Genomic DNA, 20,956 nt, shown 5'->3' on the forward strand with positions numbered 1-20,956 from the left:
GCGGCGGGTACAAGAATAGGCGCGTGTCGCAACGCCCAAGACTTCGACCTTGAAATTCTCACAAGTCGGCGCGTGAGCAGCATGCATCATGGCCGATCTGCCCTCCTCGCCGCCGTCACAAAAGGTCTCGCGTTACCGTTCGCAGCGCAAACCACACCCCCCACCAGATGAGCTTCGCGACCCGCTGCCCGTGCAGCAGCATGAAGTCCCCGCCGACGACAGCTTTACTAGAAGCAAGTCGCGTTATCGGAGAGGGCCAACAGGCGCGAGTAGGCCGGCGACAGCAAGAGACCAGGACCATGTCGACGTCGTGCCGAGACCAGCCTCCAAACGAGTCGCCTCGGCGGAGCGGACGGCGCAAACGCAAATGAACAGCAGGCCGCCCAGTCAGCGACAGCCTGGAGGCCTCAAGACGTATCATGAACGGACAGTGAGTCCTCCGACACAATCTGGAACCGTAGATACGCGAAGGGTCAACGGAGGAGAGCTTGATTGGGATGAGGAGGACGGCAGGAGGAAACGACTACAGGAGCGGTACAGTGCGCAGCAAGGCCAGGTTGCTGGTTTGGTAGCAAGGAAGAGGTCCTCACCACCTACCGGCGAACTGTTTCCACCACCGCAGCCGACAGCAGTGAGACCAACAACCCAGCCAGTCGTTCTGGACGGCCCGCCAACTTCAGACCAAATACGCGCAACTAAGAGTACGAGTGCTCTGCCGCAGTTCAAAGACGACGAAGATGAGGAGACAGCTGGATGCTTCGGTCTGTTCAAGCGGAAGAGAGGAGAGGTCGCGCCACAGAACGAAAAGCACACACTGTCGCATCCTGTTCCGAGCAACGAGCCTGCTACAATCAAGCCTGGTGGCGGAGGCGTGGTTCCCGGAATAGACGCACCGGTGTCTGCCGTCAACTCTGGCGACCGGTCGGTTCTGGTAGAGTGCGGCAAATCGAAGACCGTTTTTCCTGTCACGCCTACAACCACACCGGTGGACATCATCAAGACTGCTTCGGTCTGCATGGCGGAGCGCATCGATCTAAAGTCTGCCGTTCTGATCGAGTCTTTCATCACTGTCGGCATACAGCGTCCGCTGCGGCGGTACGAGCACATCCGAGACGTGATGAACAGCTGGGATACGGACCGATCGAATGCACTGATCCTCGTTGACCCTGGCACTGGCAGCTCGGAAGTGGAGTTGAGTGTGGCTGGCGCGCCAAAGCAGAAACCAGAGGACCACAGCTGGTTCATGTCATTCTCCCAAAAACCCGGCAAGTGGGACAAACGATACATCAGCCTTCGATCAGACGGTCAGATCGTGGCTCAGAAGGACCCGGACAAGCCAAAGGATGTCGTGAACGTCTGCCATCTCAGCGACTTCGATATCTACACGCCCACGCAGGAGAAGGCCCGAAGGAAGATCAAGCCCCCGAAGAAGATGTGCTTTGCGATCAAGTCGCAGCAGAAGTCAAGTGTGTTCGAGTCTACGCAGAACTTTGTGCACTTCTTCTGCACGAATGATCGTCAGACTGCAGATGACTTTCACGCGACCATACAAGGATGGAGGAGCTGGTATCTGGTCCACGTCATGGGAGAAGGCCGCAAGCCGAAGTCTGCTGAAGGCGCTGCTATGGACAAGGAGATTGGCCGCGGCAACACCCACCGCACTGGCAACTCAATGGACTCGGCTTACCACCTCGGATCATTCAAGCCATTGATAGAAATGGATCAGCTCGACAGGCGGCCTGGAACTGGAAGATCAGCTGAAGCACCACCGCCCATGTCCGCTGGCTTTACGAAGTCTTCGAGTCAATTCGATACCACCGTCTCACCCGAGCGCAGAACGAGCAGAGCCAAGAAGCAGCGCCCACCCGGAGCGATGGGCAACAGAGGACATCTGGCAGAAGACGAGCCGCTGGCTAACCTTGGAACGAGACCTTCAACGAATCGCAGGCGGCCATCCAATGATCAGACAAAGGCCAGCCCAGAAGAGTTTCTGACAACAGGGCTGCTTGGGCGGACATACTCGCAGCGGCAGAGAGAGAATGCCGAGCGGGAGAACAAGAAGGAAAGCCCCTTCACCAATGGCTCGAATCTGCTCAATACTGGCTACGATGTCAGAGAAGAGGAATACTCCGGGCGCAGATCCTCGGACCTGACACCCAAGCGTACACATTCGACTCGAGCTCAACATGCCCATGGAGCGACCGACAGCGGCGGCATCCACCGCTCCAATTCCCGCGCCAGGGAGATGCCCAAGCCTCTAGTCGACCTAACGCCCCAATACCGCGAACCACCGCAGCACCTCAAAAAGGGCCGCGGCTACAACCCCGACGGCGGCGCAGGCGCGCTGATCGAGAACGCCACATCTCCCGAAGACCCACTCGGACTCCCTCCCAGCACCGACTGGCGCGCCCGCAACAATGCCAGCGGTAGCCCACAGAGCCGCTCACCTCCACTCTCTCGCAATCAGACAGTCAGTAGGTCTATCAGACGACCCGCTGCAGACCAGAGCGCTTTCACAGGCGAGGGTCTGATGGCGGGCCCGCAGGCGCAATCGGGCTGGGGCGGAGGTACGAAGGGCAGAGGCGTGATGGATGGCAGTCGAGCGAAGGGGCCGATGGTGGACTTGACGCAGCGGAATCAGTTTGCTAATGGGAGTCTGCTTGGGAAGGTCGAGAGGGCGGCAGGGCAGCCGCAGCCGGTCATTGATCGGTCGAGGGAGGATTAGGGAGGGTTCGTCTTTGGGTTGGCGGTTTGGTTGGGTTGGGAGGACGGGACATAGTGATACCCCTGCATTACATCTAGGCTGTTCGAATGTTGAAGAATGCCATCATCGACTCAATCACATCTTGCACATGCTTTCAGCTCGAGTCTCGTGCTGTTGCTGTCTTTGACCCGCATGAAAAGTCCAAGCACGGACTCTCCAATGCTGACCTCATCTCATGCTTCCACTCGACTCGCTGGCCACTTAAGCTAAACATTAATTCACAAACACTATCCCGACATCACCTCCACCTATCCCCGGAGCAGCAGTATACGACGTCTCCGTATACCATAATGTAATACCAAACCAATGGCCGATCAACCCACCACCATCCCCATTACCTCGCTCACCCCCCACACGCCCCTCCCACCCACCACCTCGATTCGCGCGACTATAACGCTCTCCTGGCCCTACTCCTCAACAACCCACCAATGCGCCCTCCTCCTCTCCGACCCGGACGCCCGCCTCCGCAGCCGCGGCGCACAAGTCCGCGTCCGCTTCTCCGGGCCCGCGGCGCAGGCTGTTGCGGAGGCGAGGGTGGGGATCGGCGATGTTGTCGTGCTGGGGCTGGATGGTGGGAGGTGGGAAATTGATGGGACGAGGGAGCGGACGCCGGGGAGAGGGGTGGAGGGGGGGCTGTGGTTTCGGGGGAAGTTGGTTATGAGGGTAGAGGGCAGGGATGATGGGGGGGAGGTTAGGGTTGATGAGGTGGAAGAGGGGGAGGAGGGGGAGAAGAGGAGGGATGGGGTGGTAGAGACGCCGATGAGGAAAGATGTGCCGGGGTTGAGGGAGAGGGTGGGTGAGGAGGGGGAGGGGCAAATGTATGCTTCGCCGGCTTTTGCGAAGAGGGTGCGGTTGTCTGTGGATAGTTGGGTTGGGACTATGGCTGGGGATGGTCCGTTTGAGAGGGAGGTGGAGAGGTGGGAGGCAGAGCAAGGCGGGCAGAGGAGGTCATTTGGTGCGGTCAGGCAGTGGAGGTATGCTGAGAAGTCGCCTTCGCCAGTCAAGGAAGCCTTCGAGAACGGAGCTGCTGTGGCTACGGGACCAGTGGATGGCGACCTCCAGGCTACGATGGGGAGTGAAGATAGGGAGATGCTACCGCCGCCTCTGCCACGACTGCAAGTGCCGGATGCCGAAGGTGAGGCGCCACAAGCGACCATGCCAGAACAGCAGCTTGAACAGCAGCATGGTCGTCCTACAACACCGAAGCTGCAGCCGGTCAAATCGCCAACGCTACCTCTGCCTTCGCCCTTTCCTACCGACACCCCGAAGAGGCATTTTGGCGGTGCAGAACCTACTACATTCCCCACGAGTCCAATGAAACGCCACAGTCCTTCTCGAAGCGATGAAGCTGGACCACCGGCTGGCACTCACCAAAGCGCCGATGCGGATGTTCACTCTGACCCCGACGATGATGCTGATGACGATAACAAGGTACCGATGCAAGAAGCGGAACCTGTCGAGCTCCTATCGGACACCGAGCCGGATACTGATCACGAAAAAATGCTTGATGATGGACAGACAATACCTACTACGGATGCCACTGATGTACACAATACCGATGAAGACGAAATGCTGGAGCTGGATACTACCATGGAATCAGACCTGCTCACAGCTCCTGTGGAAGCACCAAAGGAAGTGCTAGAAGAGATCTTGCTCGTTCGAGATGAGCCAGCAGAAGAGCAGTCTACCATTCCTACCGAGCCGCAGACTCCGGAGAGGCCGCCACAAGCGCATCAGCGACCAAGCATGTTCGGATTCGACGGCACATCGTCTGTCCAAAGCTCCACCCATGTAACGCCATTGTCTGAGAAGGACCGTGTGATGTTGAAGACATACCGCAGCTTGTTTGGCTTCAAGGCCTCACCTGAGGCTGAGGAGGCCAAGGCGGCGGCTGAGGTTGAGGCTGTGGGAGAGGGAGATGTGATGGAAGAGCCTTCCGTGGAAGAAACTCCCGTCCAAGAATCTGAAAGTCCCTCGCCTACGACTGCCTCCGTACAGCCGACAAAGTCACATGGAGATGTTGCTGGCATCGAGCCTCCGCCTCCGATGGCCCAAGAGGTAGAAGTCGTGGAACCTACCTTGGGAGAACCGCTGGAGCACGTCCCTGAACCTGATCCTCAAGACGTCGCCGGGCTCGACGCGGACGGCCCTGTGAGTTCCGAGCCTGCTGAGTACATCCATGAACTGTCGGGAGCTGATGACGAATCGCCAACCGATGAAGAATCACCTACTCCCATGGAAGTGATGGAGTCATCGAGACCACCTCCAACAGCTGGCTTCTCAGAGCTCGCTCGTGCTCGACTCGAAGCGTCGGAGGCACCATTGGAAACTATGCAGGACGTCGCCATGGAGCCTGCCTCGGGCGACGCAGCCGTGGAAGCCTCTCGACGGGCAGAACGTAGCTCACCAGGCGTGGATGAGGACGAGCCCACGAAAGCCGCTCAGCCTCGTGGTGCAGAAGTCATTGAGCTGAGTTCTAGCTCTGAGGATGATAGTGAGGACGAGAGCGAGGAAGAGCAGTTCGACGACCCTACCATAGCCCCGCAGGGCGAAGTCGAGCAACAGGAGCCAGTTTTAGAGACGATCAGAGATCCTGGGCTCGCAGATGAAATCACGGGTGATGACGCTGGTGATCTCGAACCTCACGTGCCTTTGCGAGAAACGCAAGACGCAGATCCTTCGAATGATGTCGACATGGAAGAAACCTCATCTTCAGATTTTGAAAGGTCTGCCGAAGTGTCGCACGAACCTCTTACAATCGATCCTGCGTTGCAAGATGGTCACTTGTCTCAGGCACCAAACGACGCACTGACCTCAACCGGAATAATCGACGGTTTCGAAGAACACTCGCACAAGCCCCGCAACCTTTCTGCTGGCTTAGTAGCTGAAGTTGATCTGCTGTCACATGAGCGAGTGTCTGACGATGAAGAGGCTGCCGCAGAAGCGGTGCAACATCCGAAGTTCTTTCCTCATCCGGACGAGAGCCAGCTTAGCCAATCACATGTACCCTCTGGTGACGAGCAAGAAGACCCAAGTCGTCCACAACCTCTTCACCAAGCTCCGGCGTATCCGAGCCTACCGCTCAGCCCATTAAACTCTCAGCCTCTGCAGGACCCACCATCACAGCTCCTAGTTCGGGACATTGTCGAGACAGCAAGAAGTGCCCTTCCACCAACACCGGAGCTCACGCAGATCCCGCCAGACATGGTGACTGATAACGTGGTCGTGGAGGAGGAAGAGGGCAGAGCACCGACCCCACAACAAGCGCAAGAAGATATCATTTCTGATCCTCATCCTGAGGAGGAAGTGACAACACCCATGCCTGAGAAGAAGACACCAGCGAGGAAGTCCAGGAGATCGCGGCTCAGCAACATACCGGACGTCATATCCGCATGGTTCTCACCGAAGCGATCGAGCGCCGCGGAGGCCGTCAATGGCGAGCGTGATCGGCATGCAGAAGGTCAACAACAGCAGAAACCTGTTGCCACACAAACGATCTCCGAGCCCTCGACCGCCAAGCCTGTCCACGTCAACGGCGTTTCAACCGCCCTGTCGTACTTCACGCCTCTTTCTCGACTTGATGAATGCCTCAACCCGTCAAGCCAACAATCGCATGGCAACGGAACCGTCGACATCTTCGCCGTCGTCACAGACAAGACCAAGGAGCCTGCTCGTGCTAAAGGCGGTCCTCGCGACTACTACACTATCTTCCGCATCTCGGATACAAGTATCACTTCATCCACGAGTGTGCGCGCTGAGATCTTCCGGCCCTGGAAGGCGACGCTCCCGGTAGCAGAAGTCGGCGACGTCATCTTGTTGAGAGACTTTGCCGTGAAGTCTCGCAACCGCCAAGCCTATTTGCTCTCCACTGATGCCAGCGCCTGGTGCGTGTGGAGGTATCAAGACGCGAGCGTCGCCGAGAGCAATGCTAAGAAGCCGGCGTGGGCTCGAAAGTCCACGGAACAGAACGGCACCACAGTACGTGAGGAAGTCAAAGGACCGCCGGTCGAGCTCGGAGACGAGGAGCGCAAGCATGCGACGAGCTTACGGTCGTGGTGGGAAGGCAATGTTCACGCACGAGTGGAAGAAAAAGCCGATGAGCAAGAGAGTGTTGGTGTTGGGCTGAACGGCCATGCGCCCGGGCCTGTTGCTACGAAGCTGTGAAGTAGGGGAATATGCTTTGCCCTATAACTCATCTTTAAAAGGCCTCGACCAAATTCAAGCAATACATGCCACCAATGTAGCAAAAGGTTCCAGTTTCCGCAATGGAAGCAAAGCACAAGTGTCGCTCTTTAAACGCATTAGGGCGAAGACGCCATCTTCCCACACATCAACCGTGCACGAAAGATGCCCTTTCTACCTAACATTCTATCTCGGTCTCCGGTAGAGCTTACAAGACGTCGCATGAGCAGAGTTGCCCACTCGTCTGATCGATTCGTAGCTGGCCTGCAATACGTGAGAAGCCGTCAGCGCCTTTCCAACAACATTCAATCCCATGCGCAGCTCGCACGACCACTCACCAAACACAGGTAGCAGAACTCGTAGCGACACTTCGAGCAAACCATCTGCAGCAAGTTAGTCAATCTCCAACACCTCGATGAAGTCGAAGAACGTACATGCTCGCATCCACTGGCCTTCTGAATTTGCCACCGGCATGATGGACATGGCTTCGAATGCTTGCGAACGGTCTCCTCGCCTCGCCTCTCGTCTTCCCGCCGCTTCTGATATGCCGCCCGCTCCTGCTCAGCTACTGCTCTCCTTTGCACCTCTGCTGCTTGTCTGAGTTGTTCCTGCGTTGTCAAGGTGTCGACCGACCGTTCAAGAGGCATCCCGGCGTTTCTTTGCTGTCTTTGTGCCAACGAATGCTGATATTGGGTTGGCGAGTGCGAACTACTCCGTGTATCGGAAACGCTGGAGCATGCTTCCGAACCCGCCCCGCCCCTTCCAGAGGGTGTGTGTTCCTTGAGCAGCAACTTCTTCATGGTCCTCTTCGACCGAGAGGATGGTTGGGAGTCTGCATCACTGACATAGCTGGCAGCGTAGCCGGCACGCTCTGAGTATGCGGTGTCGAACAAAATCGTGGCTCTGCTCGATTCATCATAGTATTCTTCTTCTGCGCTGGTGTGACTCCAAGCGAGGGCCAAGTCCCTGTCCGCTGCCTCTCTTTCTTGTTGCCAACCGCCATTTGTATCACAAAGGTCTATTTGTGATGGACCAGGGAAAGTATCCTCGCCGTTATCATCATTTTCATGGCCGTCTGCGTCGACAGAACCGCCGTCCATACGACGCGTGAAAGCCTCACAGGTCTCTCCTACATGCCAGGGCTCATCGCAAGCGATACAGTACCGGTAATCGCACGCACGGCACCGGAACAGCGGTGCATCTTCTCCACCCACATGGATCTGTCCAGCGCCGCATCCGCTGTTACGACACCACACAAATTCCGGGTCGTCGCCGAGCGCGGCTCGTGTTACCAACCCGTCGTAGCGACTGAATGTTTGACGGGTGGCGTGTTGCTGAACGTCGGCATGGGTCAAGAGTTCTCGGCACTCCAGACATCGTACGTTCGCAACTCCATTATCATCAACCTGGGTCTCAATCCAATGTTGTACGCAGGCCCTGCATGCGCTGATTTCGTGAGCGCACTGCGAAGTCAAAGGTACGTCCGAAGAGTCCTCCGACCACAACTCGTCGTTGCAAGAGATGCAAGTGTTTATACGACTTTCCGAATGAGTCCCGGACTGGATGGAGTCTCGTTCGACACCACCGCTCTCCGTATCCGTCCTGTCCTCAGGGAGACCCCGTTGTGCATCCGACTGCCATGAAGCAGCAGCAGAGCCTGCTGTGGTAGGACGCGACTCCTCGCTGTCGGGCTGGCTGTTCGGCGACCATTGGCCCGGAACACTCAGCTCTTGCTGCGACAAATGGTTGTGAGGCCGGTTGCCAGGCTGTTCCGCAGAGCTGTGCTCGGTTGTGCCACTGAGGCTCTGTCGATGCAAGCTCCCACCGTATACGGTATACTGGTGGGCCCATCGAGGGAGTTTGCTCTCAACTTCTGCGCCCGAGATTGCGAAAGAGTTCGTCCCCCTGCGGTATGGGTTGTTTGATGCAAGCTGCTGGACGTTTAAGAGTGGTAAACGGGCGTGGTACGTTTTGGCTTCACCGGAGTCCACACTCTCCAGCATTCCGCAAGCGAATAGATCTGTCGAACAACCACCGTATGATCTTCTGGAAAGTTCTTGGAGCATGCGTAAACACCACATCTGCAGAACCTGCCTGGCTGACAGATGAACCTGCTAGACCCGGCGAGCTGTCCTTGATCCGGGAAGGGGAACCTTAGGGGAACCTTGATGCGTAGATTGTCGTCAAGCGATACACCCTTCGACGTTTGTACGACAGCCAGTCGTGCTTGCCGTATTCTCTGCCTCGACAAGGCTGTCAGGCTCGGTATCGAAATGCTGGACCTAGAATGCTACCGCCCTGTTTGCTGCCACTGGATGGAACACTGTTGTCTGCGGGTGCGTTGGTATGTACAGAGAGATGACCAGCATAACTGTCAGGATTATCTTGCTTTGTGAAAGAAGAAACAAGTCTTCAAACCTACCTCAGCCTTCCGACTGTCATCGTCACAAGGCTCGGCTGCCCTACGAGGAGCTGGCGTCCACGCCACGTCACAGCGAGAACTGAGATAAAATGATAGGATGGACATGGCAAGGCTGACAGCCTCAGGCCGGGTACTATGTTGGAGTTGCGAACCGTTGCCTTGCTCCAGCACGTAGAACCGATACCGCCGTCGCCATGTACATTGCATGCATCGCATACGATGCTGAGGTTACCAATATGTTGCGTCGAATATCTCTCAACGCTGCTGCGCGGTTCCGAGGTGATGCGATGAAAGACGGCGTTGTCGTACAAGAGATGGAGTCAGCTTCGAAAAGCTCGGGCCACTTACTTGACTGCATGGAAAGGTTGTGCTTCACCTCCCTCTCCTCAGCGCAGAAACATTCGCCTACCTATGATTTGAAAACCAATACAATTGACAAGAAACTATACCGGGTCACTGAGCATGGAATGCAACATCCAATAAATCTTCTATGTGCAATATGCTGTTCATGAGAATCGTCAACATGCCACGAATCTAGCACGGAAAGTAACAGTCCATCTGCCGATTTGGCATCTTCTGGATCTCGCCCAGTGATGTGAGCATATCTAAGAAGTCGCCAAAGTCCGCGTTGTCCCACCCTCCAACAGAGCAGTACGGGATGTTGGCGTCGTCGGTGTCTTCGGTCGACCAAGCAGCGTCGCCAGCTTGGAAAGAGATTTCCCAGCCTGAACACAGCAGAGTTAGCAAACGTGTCGAACGTTGCGAGGTGTTTGATCTCACCTTCATAGGGGTCCGGTGGCAGGGTACCGGCACCGCCACAACCTTGTGGGAGCGGAGATGCTTCTCTCTTTGGAATGCAGGCAAATGGGTCTCTTCGAAGGATCTCCGCGAGCTCAGCATCTCGCTGGCGCAAAGCCTTCAGGTAAGCTCCGTGGCGAGATGTTTGCGCTGAGCGCTTGTCGAGGGAGCTGTCGGTCGTTAACGAAATGGAAACATCCCAAGGCAGCTTCGATTCGTCGCCAGAGACGGTAAGCACATCCTCCCACTCGGCATCGTACTCAGTGTGGCTCAGGAGGTTTCCGGCGCCATCGTTGATGTCCAGACCTACGTAAACGGGCAGGCCAGTCCCGAGAGAGCCCTCAAACATGTGGAAGTTGCAGGTGCCGGTCTGGTAAGGCGGCGGCGGCGGCTCGTCATCATCGTCGTCACCCTCGGTTGGCTCGGTTGGCTCAGGCGCAGCCGAGCTCACAGGTAAGCCAGAGGAGAAGCTGGCATAACTCGAGTATGGCAAAGAGCTTGCCAGGGGAGCGCTGGAGATCGGGAAGCTTGAGAAATAACTGCTGAAGAACGAGCCAGAGAAAAAGCCACTGCTGACAGGATAGTAGGAGCCGGAGAGGCTGAACGATCCAGAAAGTGGCAAAGAAGAGCTGGCCGGTGCGACGGAGGATCCAGGGAAACTGCTGATGTACGAGCCAGAGGATGGGGCGGGTAAGGCTGACGAGCTAACGAAGCTTGAGGCGGAGGTGCCAAAGTAGCTTAGGGAGGACCCAGATGAAGAGCCAGGCAAGGCAGAAGATGACATGCTTGGGTAGCTAGGAACGATGACCGAGGAGGAGGCGATCAGAGAAGAGCTGAAGGATTCTGAGTCTGATGCCGATGAGCTGGGAACGATACTACTGCTGAGCGAAGCGCTTGCTGACGCCGACACAGATGCTGGGCCAGAGAATGATGCCGACGATGAGGCGGAAGCAGACGCGGAGAACGACATCGAAGATGAGAACGATGCCGAGAAAGAGGCCGACGAAGAAGCAGATGCAGATGATGCAGAGGCGGAGGCGGAGGCGGCGTACCCCGGGCAGTCCGTAGGGAAGGGCAGCTTGAAAACCGTTGCGCACGCCATAGCACCATCCAGGAACCCGTAGACTTCAGGCAGGTCGCCGTCGTCACTTGCGAAGTCCGGGGTGGCCTCCGGCCCTTCCATTGAGCTCGAGCTGACGGAAAGTGTCGTTGTGCTAGCGGAGTTCGACGCACTGCAACCAGTGATGGTCTCTGTGGACGTTTCGCAAACAGTTGTGTGCGAGACAGTACTATCGATGGTGATGGGTGAAGGGGAGCAGGTCACGTAAGAGTGTTCCTTCACAGCTTCGCTGCAGGACTGGCTGGCACTGCTGGACTGACTTTGAGACTGGGAACTGCTTTGATCGTCATCATCATCATCGTCGTCATCCTCTTCATTCTCCTGTGCCTCGTCGATCTGGTCGGTAAGTTCTTGAAGATGTTCCAACTCGGAGGTGATGGTGTTGATGACTTCGCTGGTGATTGTTCCGGTAATGGCACCCTCGATTCCGCCAGTGATGCTCGTGACAGTAGCACCGATACAGCTGAAGATTGAGAAGAGCGACGACGTACATCCGCCGTCGTTATCATCATTGCCGCGGTCGAGTTCGGACAGCAGGTCTTCGATGTCGTCCTTCATCTCGTTGAGAGTGTCGATGACTGGCTGAGGATCCTCCGAGTCATCGTCAAGCCAGCCTTGGATGATGGGGAAGACGCTGGAGAGGTGTGTCTGGAGCGCACTCTGAGAAGAAGAGGCTGCAGTGCCAGTCGGTGCAATCGTGATCGACGGGTTGGGAGCGACTGAGACTGAAGTATACCCAGCACCTGTGGATGAGGACACAACAGCCGATGATGGCGCCAGAGAGGAGAGTGAAGACCCAGGCTGTGCAGACATGGACGACGCATAGCCAGAAGCTGACACGCTGTTGCTCGAACTGCCACTGTATGGTGCTGACGCCGACACCGACGAAGCAGAGCCAGAAACGGAGGCGCTGATGCTTGCACTTGCGCTCGCACTTCCGCTCTGCGATGCCGAAGCTGATCTAGACACCGAGGCAGAGTCTGACACAGAAGCAGATGCGGACATCGAACCCGATCCACTCGATGCAGGCAGTGAACCACCCGAAGACGCCGAACTTGCCACTATGGACGAAGAATTTCCAATGCCGCCATAGCTACTCGAAGCAGGGATGGAAGGGAAGAGGGCTGATGACCCACTGCTGGATGCAACCGCAGAAGAGGTAGACCCAGTTGGCATGTATCCTGAAGCCGCAGATCCAGAGTAGACAATGCCGGAGGTGAAAGATCCTGATCCGGAGGGGGTGGAGCTGGAAGAACCAGACCCCGATGGCGCAGATCCGGAATGCACGCCACTCTGGGAAGCAGAGCTTGCTCCGCCGGAAGCGCTGCCATAAGTCTGCGATGATGGTGCTTGAGCGGATTTCGAGCTTGCTGGTTGCTGAGACGAGCTCTCAGAACCTGAGGCAGACTGCGAGGACGAGGCAGGTGCGCTTGATCCAGAAGACGGCCCAGCAGTACTGGATTCTGGAGAGCCTCTGGAAGATTGTGACGATTGCGACGAAGGTCGTCCAGACGGGTAGACTGGGACGCTGCCAGACGAAGATCCGCTGGGTGCTTGTGAGACGACCTCCGAAGAGTGGCTCGAAGCTGAGACACTCGACCCAGATGCTGGACCGACACTGCTCGATGATGGTGAACCACTCGAAGAGAGCGAGGGTTGGGAAGATGATTGACCAGATGGATAGACGGGTATGCTGCCAGTCGATGATGCGCTGGGCGTTTGGGAGACGGCAAGGAAGGAATGGCTCGAGCCTACTCCACTTGATTGCCCGGAGGATGCACCAGGTGCTGCAGAGCTCGAACTTCCCGCAGCCGGTATTGATGAAGTGGCAGAACTCGAGATGGCATGCGAGCTGGCCGGGGCCGGATAAGAAGGCACATGCACACTCGAGCTGGCGGGAGCTGAAGATACAAAGTGTACGCTTCCACTCGAATCGACGGTCAAAGTGTAGCCTCGGAACGTTGTCTTTTCCGCATAAGGGACTGTAATGTTGGATGAGGACTGCTCAAAGAGCAATGACTTTGTGCCTTGGATGGCCGTGAAACTCTCGGAGTTGGTGGTGTATGTTCTGGTCGTGGTGCCGGCAACAAGACCGTATGCCGTGGAGGCGAAGACAACGGGTGTGAGTAACGAATGCATGGCGTTGACGCCGGAGGAAGAGCAACGAACGACTGTCCAGCAACGCTGTTGTGGTTGTGTGATGGGAGGAGAGGCTCACCTTTGCCTGGGCATACCATGGAATACCATATAATGGGAGCACGTACCTCTGCGACGATCTCTGGTATTTTGGAGCGCTATGGGGAGACGATCATCCATGGCTAGCATCTCCTGCAATTTGTGGTAGTTTGCGCGGGCCTTCATTTCGCGTTACAAAGCGAGAGCGACGCATGTTGGGAGCCAGCTCGTCTCGCCTCGTCAAGATGAGCCGCATTGTAAACCTTGGTGCTGCAACAAGATATGTTTTGGCCCGCATCCTTCAGCGTGAAGTCGCAGGCCGAGCCGCTGCTTGGCAGGAGTAGCAAGTCTAAATCCTTCTATTCTTGCACTATTCGGATCCACAGCGTCGGTGCACGTGGGTTGCTTGATTATTTGTCTTCAGCTCCCAATTTGCTTTGCTTCAACGTCGTTGATCTTGTCCAAATCTTGCTTGGCCGTTGGTGTTTCGAGTTTCAAACATCGGCCGTTTTTGTCGATAGCCTCTGACGGGCAACAGGCCAGTTTGGAAACGAGATATGAAGGATCATGGCTTCGCATCCCCTGCGCAGAAGACGATGTAAGTGCTGTGGTGGTTCAATATCATCATTGAACGCCCATTTCGACGGTTTGCATCTTGTTGTCGTTGCCAAACCTCACGCTCATTCAGTCGCCGTCGCCAGTCACTCGTTCCATAAGGCAGCATGGCACCTTCGACACTGCGCACATTTGGTTGCCTTCTCTTAAGCCTGGTTGTACCCACCTTTGCTGGAATCATTTTCGACCCTGTGCTTCAGACTTGCGGTCCCGCGGGTTCGGGCGAAGGCGCACTATTACAAGACGTCGTGAACATGGCCAATGCCGCGCTGGGGTACATGAACAACGCCGAGTCCAACATGCAAAGCAGTGATCCGGTGGCCCATTGGAACTGGTATAGAGTTGCAACCCTCTTCGATGCCATTTTTGGAGCGCAAGATGCCGCTGCGAACACCCGGTGGGATACCGTCAAGTCCAACTTGCAAGCGCTTGCCAACCTGGCCAACAACCAGCCGGACATGTACGTCTTGTGCGACGACTCGCAGTTTTGGAGCGTCTCTCCCAGTCAAGGCCAGCCGACCGTCTTCCGAAACCCTGTTGACAACCAAGCCTACAATTACCCGAACGGTGTGATGACTTGCGCTGGTATGTTGAGGACAACACTTGGTGATTTGTTCACAGTGCTAACCGCCTGATCCAGATTCATCTCCGGAGGGGCTGTACCAGATAGCGTATCAGATCAACATCGGTGGCACCCAGTTCATCTCCATCTGCTCGCGACAGAACAGCTACAACTCCAATTTGTCGCCTGGATATTCGGAAGGCACGACGCTGGATAGCCTGGGTACCTGGAGCACAACATTCCTTCATGAGATCATGCATGCGCTGCCGCTGAACCGTAAGTCGTTCGCTCCTTGAGAGTTACTCGTCGTCGCTGATGTCTTGTCAGAGGTCGGTGACTCGACTGGTGGGACCGCGGCAGGAGGTGAACGGTATGGCTGGAGTGGTGCTGTGAGCATCCGGCAAGACTATGGAGAGCGGAATCCCGATTCCTACAGGCTGTAAGTCTCTCCGAACACCGAGGGTTCCAGTGGGAACATCTGTTGACAATAGACTTCAGCTTTGCAATGGCCCTTTCCATGGAGGAGTGGTTATGGCACAGCGGACAAGCTGTGAGCTTCAATGCCGAATATGACAGGCTCGACAAAGATGCCAACGATGCCACAATCACCAACCTAAACCTACCATCCCCGGCTCCCGGACCATGGCAGTAATTAGTTCATTGCCAGCTCCATAGAGGTCTTTCGAACCACTTCCGCAACCACACCTTCCGTTGCAAGCTGTCTCAGGTTCCAAGAACTGGCATCTGCCCACCGTTGAGTCTCGTCTTCTGCAGACTCCAAGAAGTTCTTCGCTGTGCGGAGATCGTCGAAGCGTACGACACCCATGAAAGCCCGCCGTCCACCGCTCAACTCCGCAGCTGTCCAGCCTTCAGTGGCCTTGTCCGAGATCCATACACCCTCACTCCTTAATGCAGCCTGCCGGGAAAGCATTCAAGCGTTGTGCGACACGATCTTCCGTGGTCGTTGAGGGTTGAGTCTGTCCAGAGGCTCGATCGCATGCGGATCCCCCCAATTTTGCGGGAACCGTGAAACGACAAAGAGGGGTGACGGCGTCTTTGGATGTTCCTTCAGGCAGTTGGAAAGCGTTCAAGCGATACTGTTGATCGGCAGGGAGTTTGAAGAACAGCGGCGGGGTGGTTGACATGGGGTTTGGGCTTGACTGCCAGCTTTGCAGGAGCAATGCCGGTTCTCGTGATGCGTGAAAAGCATGGTAGTCGTCTTGCGACTTCTAATCCATTGTGCCGGCGATGATCCATTCGCAAGTATTGAAAGATAGGTTCCGGTGCTTACGAACCAACAGCAAGCTTCAACACTGTCGTCGAGGCTCCCAACACTTGCCCACACCATACATTCGTAGTGCTTGGGGAGTCCGCATATGTGTTTATGGCAGTCTTTTACAACTGACCTTTCCAGGTCTGACGCATTGTCGAAGTTGACCTGCTTCGAATACTTGACATTCATGATGTCGGTGAAAGAGTACGGCTGTTGCTCGAAGCTGGTCGACGATTTGCCGTTCGCAGCGATCTTGGACAGGTCCTCGAATATTGCAGCAGACATGGCGGTGGCGGTGACGGACTAGGCGAGGACTGTGACATGGATGTACGGTATGTTTTTGAGCTGCGTTTGATGGATGCAAGTAAGTCGTTTGCGGCCCAAGAAGTGAGATCAAGGACGAGATGTGAGGTTCAAGTTAGAACGAGGCGAAGGATGAAGAGCCTTATCTAGCAGTATAGACGATTGCAGTCGAGATCCCGCTACTTCTTTCACGATCTGCCAAGGCCGCGTTTCTTTGGATAAACCTTGCCAGCATGGGGAGCAGAGACTTGCGCCGACATTACTACTGACTGCGCTGTTGACCTCGTGCTTGACGCGGGATTAGCTGTGGGCCGACAATTGCAGCACCGTCCTCCCTGGATCCACTCACGTGGCTTACGAGGTGGGTTCGGGGTAGGAGGTTTCCTTCTTGTCTAATAAGCACGGCTTGATACGTATCAACGGACTCAACAACGTTTGGTCGCATGCCAGATTTGGTATTGAAGGGTACCGACATTTTGGAGAGGCCCCCATTTTCATGCGGCTGCCCATTCCATGACTCTTAAACCGATGACGAGGCATTGGCCGCGCTGACTCCAGGAAGAGGACCCAATTCAGCCGGCCTGAGCGTGTGATCGAGAGACGTTGCTCTACTTCGCAGCTCGAAAGCACGAGAAGTGTGTCATTCCAAGCACCTTTTTCCCGATGCCTGAGTCAACACAGAGTACTTACCTTGAATCCGATACCCAGCCCAAATCGTCCAGCTGAGACGAGAGGGACACCCGCGACCTCGGTCCTGTACTGCAGCTCTGCCCCGTCGCGAGATGTGGGCTGACTGGCTAGGATGGTGTTGAGGAAGCCCGAAGCGGCGGTCGCTCGGCGGGTGGCAGTAAGGGTGGGTTTCTTTGCAGATGCTGCGGGCTCCAACCGGACGCTTCGAGATGATCAGCCTATGCGTTGCTGCAACAAAAGTGTGGGGGTGGGAGGGGAAACTTATAAGAACGGTTGAGGGTGGAGTGGTGAGTGCCCCCTTCAATGAGATCCAACTGCTTGCAATTCGGCGGGCTATTACTACTCTCTCTACCTTGCGGTCACTTTGTCGCAGTGGCCAGAAATCGAGTAGCCCACCGCAAGCCGGCTCACATCTCTTTTTGGATCCTGTACCACGCACGACGACGCTGACCGTAACACCCCTTTGCGTGGCGTCCCGCGCCTTGCGCTGAATGGTTCCGTGGCCGCTGCGTGTCGTGTCCAGGCAGAGAGGAATGCGAACGATCACGAGTCGCTTCCAAATGCAAGACATTCCACAATTACCACTTCAAAAGACCCAGCAAGTAAAAGACGCCGCGCGTGAACGCTCATTTACAGCACCCTTCTCGTCCTTCTCCAACCATCATACCACGACGTTCACACGGTGGCCCGCACAGTAGGCCCCGCGAGAGTGAACGTCCGGGTGTCGAGCGGACATGTCCCCAGAATTAGTGGCAGTCGCAGCAGATAGGCATCGACAAGAACAGCTGAGCGGCTCGAGGGCTGAAGCCGGGAGTCATGATTTGTTCGACTCGCCCCAATGCCGCTTTGCTTTACCTTCACTGGGGTCGCCGGCGGATTTCGCGCTCGCAACGCCTGGGGTGCTCAATGTGCCGCACTACCACTTATTCGAACGAGACGCCTGCGAGACCAACACCCTGCCCGATGCGAGCTACTCTTCCTCATTAGAGGAGTAGCCGCGACCTTCGTCTCGTGTTTTGAAAAACATCACCAACATCGCATCCTTCATCGGGGCTGGCCAATATGATATGTGTTCTTCCACCTCTTTTAGAGACAGGTCTTCTGTCAAGCGCCCTGCGAGCTCCTCCCTCATCCGGTCATCGCTCCGCATCTTTGGCCATATTTGCTCGATCTCCGACGTAGCCGGCGCATGCCGACGGGCTTTGGCAGTCGCCATGAAGGCCAGCGTACGATTAAGAACAATGCGCCGTAGTGTTGGATCCGTCAGCTTGACTGCAAGCTGATATAAGTTGATCAATTGGTCGTACTGCCGTCCTATGAACTGCTCTGTGAGGTCGGGATCCTGCTCCTGGGAGATCTCTTCGTCGTCCATATGTAGGATCAAGGTTCCGGTGTACACCCAGCTGATGTATATCTCGAAAGTGGCGACCGTTACATCGGGCAGGTCTACGATTCGCTGTGGACCATACAAGTATGCCAGGAAAAAGAAGGATGTCTTGATCAGGTGTCGGATGTGTACCGTGTACCATTCTCTCCTCTGACCGACGCGGATTGGTATCGTCTGGCCAAAGTCGTGCGGGTCGTGGTGCTCTTGAGCCACTGGCACATCGAGCAAAGGCTGCATGAGTGCGAGTAGAACGAGTCTTGTGGCAGTCTCGAAGGTAAATGGTATGTGAATAGTGCAGAGAGACATGAGGAGAAGGGCGTGCTATTTATCAGTCTTTGAGAAGAGTCATTTGAGTTCATCAAACCTTTCTACCTCTTACCCCTGTGCCTTGAAATATGTCAGAGCTTGGGTGAGCCTATGAAGGGAGAGGTGAATGTAATCGATCTGACCAAGGTGGCCAACAGCTTCGCGAGCTTCTTTGACCACCGCAGTGGCTAGATCCCAAGGCACCACTATTGGGCGGGTTCAGTAAGCTTTTCGCGTGTCTGTTCTGCAAGCAGCAAAAATCGTGCAAGCCATTTCGATGGCGAAGCCGACAATGGAAAGTGAAGTGGGATGCTATCACGCGTCTCTCGCCGGTGGCCACACTGGACACTGGACGCAACCAATATGCGGTCAGCAGCAATTCGAATCATTGTCATTGGCGACCACTGATGTCAATCCCAGCAAGCAGTGTACCGTATACCTTATGTTGTGTGGTGTTCCATCGCACGGGAGCCATACAGGTTTGGATGAAGCGAGTCGGGCGATGGTGGCCTTTTTAATGTGTGCATTGAAGTGTGCGGTCGTTGTAGGTAGGAGGTATGTAGTTCGGGTTGCAGTCGAAGAGTTGAGTTGAGTAGCGCCGGAGGCCGTCGGGCCGAGATCCTCGGATAGGCAGGCGCCTGGAGCCAAAAAGATTGAAAAGCCGTTCGAACCACCGCCAAAAGGATAACTTGTCATTGAGGACCTTGAGAAAGCCAAAAAACTTTCAGCATCTCTTTGTTTGCATGTGTCATCCTTAGTGCAGGGGCCATGCTAATCTTCTCTGTATTGTTTCAAATTGACCAAATGCCCGAAGGCGAAGGTAAAACTTTCAAAAATGTTTATATACCCTTGCGCGATGGCCGAGTGTCTTCCGAGCGTCTTGCGGGCTTAGCCCGTACCGCCGACCTTTCAAGGCTCGTTCGTCTTGTGCTCTGTATGGGACCACATTTGCGATAGGTAATGGAGGCCGTTCATCGATTTGAGACGGGTAACACGCAGGCGGAGGTTGATTCGCTTCAAGGTAGGAGGATGTGCATCCCGGAACGTTCGCTCGTGGAGGGGCAACACTACCTTCTGGTAGAGACTCTGTACACATAAAGCCAGACGGCATCAGTCCATCGATCACAGAACTAGGTGCCAGAGAAGAAGGGGAGCAGGATCAGAGTAAAGCAAGAGAGCTAGGGAGACGCAGTCTATTGCGAGCTAACAGCAACATGGAGCTGTTGTGGGTCAATCGACGCTGGTCGTGCCTGTAGACACCCATTTGTCTACATGTTTGATGAAGCAACATCTCGCCGCAGACCATCTTTCACGGAGATAGCATAACATATAGCTGTAAGGCATTGCCTCCTCAGCGCTTATACGTACCTTAGAGTGCCCTTGTTCGGCCTTCTCCAACATCGTCCAATACATGTAGTCTGATGTTCTCGCCAAGCCATTGAGACCACCTCACCTCTTCAGTCTACGTCTATGTTCACCGTCCGTCGCAGGGAGAGGCTGCCCAAACAACCAGCGCAATGCATTCTAGCTTGGTGCGGATCCAGAATGTCTTTGGCTTCTTTACCTCCGTCGCCTTCACCGTCGCGGCCGCAATCGCCGTCAGCGTCCTATTGAGCCCGCAACACCCATCAGCAAGCCTGCAGCTGCGGAACGTTCAGGTGTAAGCAGAGGCCTCAGAGGTCGCAAGGGACGGTGTTGATATGTGACAGAGTGAAAGGCCGTCCGCACTACTACAGCACCAAGCGCGAGGAGTATGCGCATATCAAGTTCGACCTGGACGCTGGTACATCCGCCCAGATATGCTTCGCGAAGCAAGCTGACACCATCCAGACCTGACCTCGCTCTTCAACTGGAACACGAAGCAAGTCTTCCTCTACATCACTGCCTCCTACCCATCAACATCTCCCTCCACCATTCCGCCCTCCGAAGCCGTCATCTGGGACGCCATCATCCCCTCCGACTTCGCCCGCTCCCACCCAAACACCTACCTCCACCCCACAACGTCCAAGTCAAAGTCCTCCAAGAAGTCGAAACAAAAAGGCAAGCCCTACCCTGAGGGCGCGTCACCGGGCATCGTACGCCTGAGCAATCAGAAACCAAAGTACCAGATCACGGATGTGTCTGGCAAGATTGCTGAGCGCACGAACGCCACGCTGAATCTGCACTGGAACGTGCAGCCGTGGGTTGGTGCGCTGGTGTGGACGAACACGAACAGCTATGGGAGATGGGAGGGGCTGAAGGGTGGGTTGGACAGGTTTGAATTTCCCAGCTTGAAGGGGAGTGAGACGGTCAAGAAGGAGGAGCTGAGGACCGAGACTGGGGGGGAGCGGAATAGGGGCAGTCCTGCATGATGGAGCCA

General features: G+C 55.7%; 7 protein-coding genes across 7 annotated transcripts; 4 read left to right on the forward strand and 3 right to left on the reverse strand.

Annotated features, from left to right (window-relative positions):
- Positions 1 to 88: 88 nt before the first annotated feature.
- LTR77_011088 (uncharacterized protein) lies at positions 89 to 2,725 on the forward strand (the record flags this gene model as incomplete). Its single annotated transcript, XM_064808300.1, has 1 exon — positions 89 to 2,725. One exon carries the CDS (start codon positions 89 to 91, stop codon positions 2,723 to 2,725), a length of 2,637 nt encoding a protein of 878 aa, XP_064653526.1.
- Positions 2,726 to 3,070: 345 nt separating this feature from the next.
- On the forward strand, positions 3,071 to 6,928 carry LTR77_011089 (uncharacterized protein; the record flags this gene model as incomplete). Its single annotated transcript, XM_064808301.1, has 2 exons — positions 3,071 to 3,582; positions 3,631 to 6,928. The coding sequence occupies 2 exons, from the start codon at positions 3,071 to 3,073 to the stop codon at positions 6,926 to 6,928; spliced, it is 3,810 nt and encodes a 1,269-aa protein (XP_064653527.1).
- A 204-nt stretch (positions 6,929 to 7,132) lies between these two features.
- LTR77_011090 (uncharacterized protein) lies at positions 7,133 to 8,949 on the reverse strand (the record flags this gene model as incomplete). The annotated part of the gene is made up of 3 exons (XM_064808302.1): positions 7,133 to 7,210; positions 7,285 to 7,329; positions 7,381 to 8,949. 3 exons carry the CDS (start codon positions 8,947 to 8,949, stop codon positions 7,133 to 7,135), a joined length of 1,692 nt encoding a protein of 563 aa, XP_064653528.1.
- Positions 8,950 to 9,902: 953 nt separating this feature from the next.
- LTR77_011091 (uncharacterized protein) lies at positions 9,903 to 13,425 on the reverse strand (the record flags this gene model as incomplete). The annotated part of the gene is made up of 2 exons (XM_064808303.1): positions 9,903 to 10,093; positions 10,149 to 13,425. 2 exons carry the CDS (start codon positions 13,423 to 13,425, stop codon positions 9,903 to 9,905), a joined length of 3,468 nt encoding a protein of 1,155 aa, XP_064653529.1.
- A 905-nt stretch (positions 13,426 to 14,330) lies between these two features.
- Positions 14,331 to 15,290, forward strand: LTR77_011092 (uncharacterized protein; the record flags this gene model as incomplete). Its single annotated transcript, XM_064808304.1, has 4 exons — positions 14,331 to 14,661; positions 14,717 to 14,914; positions 14,966 to 15,077; positions 15,137 to 15,290. The coding sequence occupies 4 exons, from the start codon at positions 14,331 to 14,333 to the stop codon at positions 15,288 to 15,290; spliced, it is 795 nt and encodes a 264-aa protein (XP_064653530.1).
- A 2,584-nt stretch (positions 15,291 to 17,874) lies between these two features.
- On the reverse strand, positions 17,875 to 18,528 carry LTR77_011093 (uncharacterized protein; the record flags this gene model as incomplete). Its single annotated transcript, XM_064808305.1, has 2 exons — positions 17,875 to 18,360; positions 18,424 to 18,528. 2 exons carry the CDS (start codon positions 18,526 to 18,528, stop codon positions 17,875 to 17,877), a joined length of 591 nt encoding a protein of 196 aa, XP_064653531.1.
- Positions 18,529 to 20,114: 1,586 nt separating this feature from the next.
- SPC3 (Signal peptidase complex subunit) lies at positions 20,115 to 20,948 on the forward strand (the record flags this gene model as incomplete). Its single annotated transcript, XM_064808306.1, has 3 exons — positions 20,115 to 20,257; positions 20,307 to 20,380; positions 20,428 to 20,948. The coding sequence occupies 3 exons, from the start codon at positions 20,115 to 20,117 to the stop codon at positions 20,946 to 20,948; spliced, it is 738 nt and encodes a 245-aa protein (XP_064653532.1).
- Positions 20,949 to 20,956: the final 8 nt, after the last annotated feature.

This window comes from Saxophila tyrrhenica (genome assembly GCF_035928015.1).
Source record: "Saxophila tyrrhenica strain CCFEE 5935 chromosome Unknown scaffold_31, whole genome shotgun sequence".
In the NCBI taxonomy this organism is placed as follows: domain Eukaryota; kingdom Fungi; phylum Ascomycota; class Dothideomycetes; order Mycosphaerellales; family Extremaceae; genus Saxophila; species Saxophila tyrrhenica.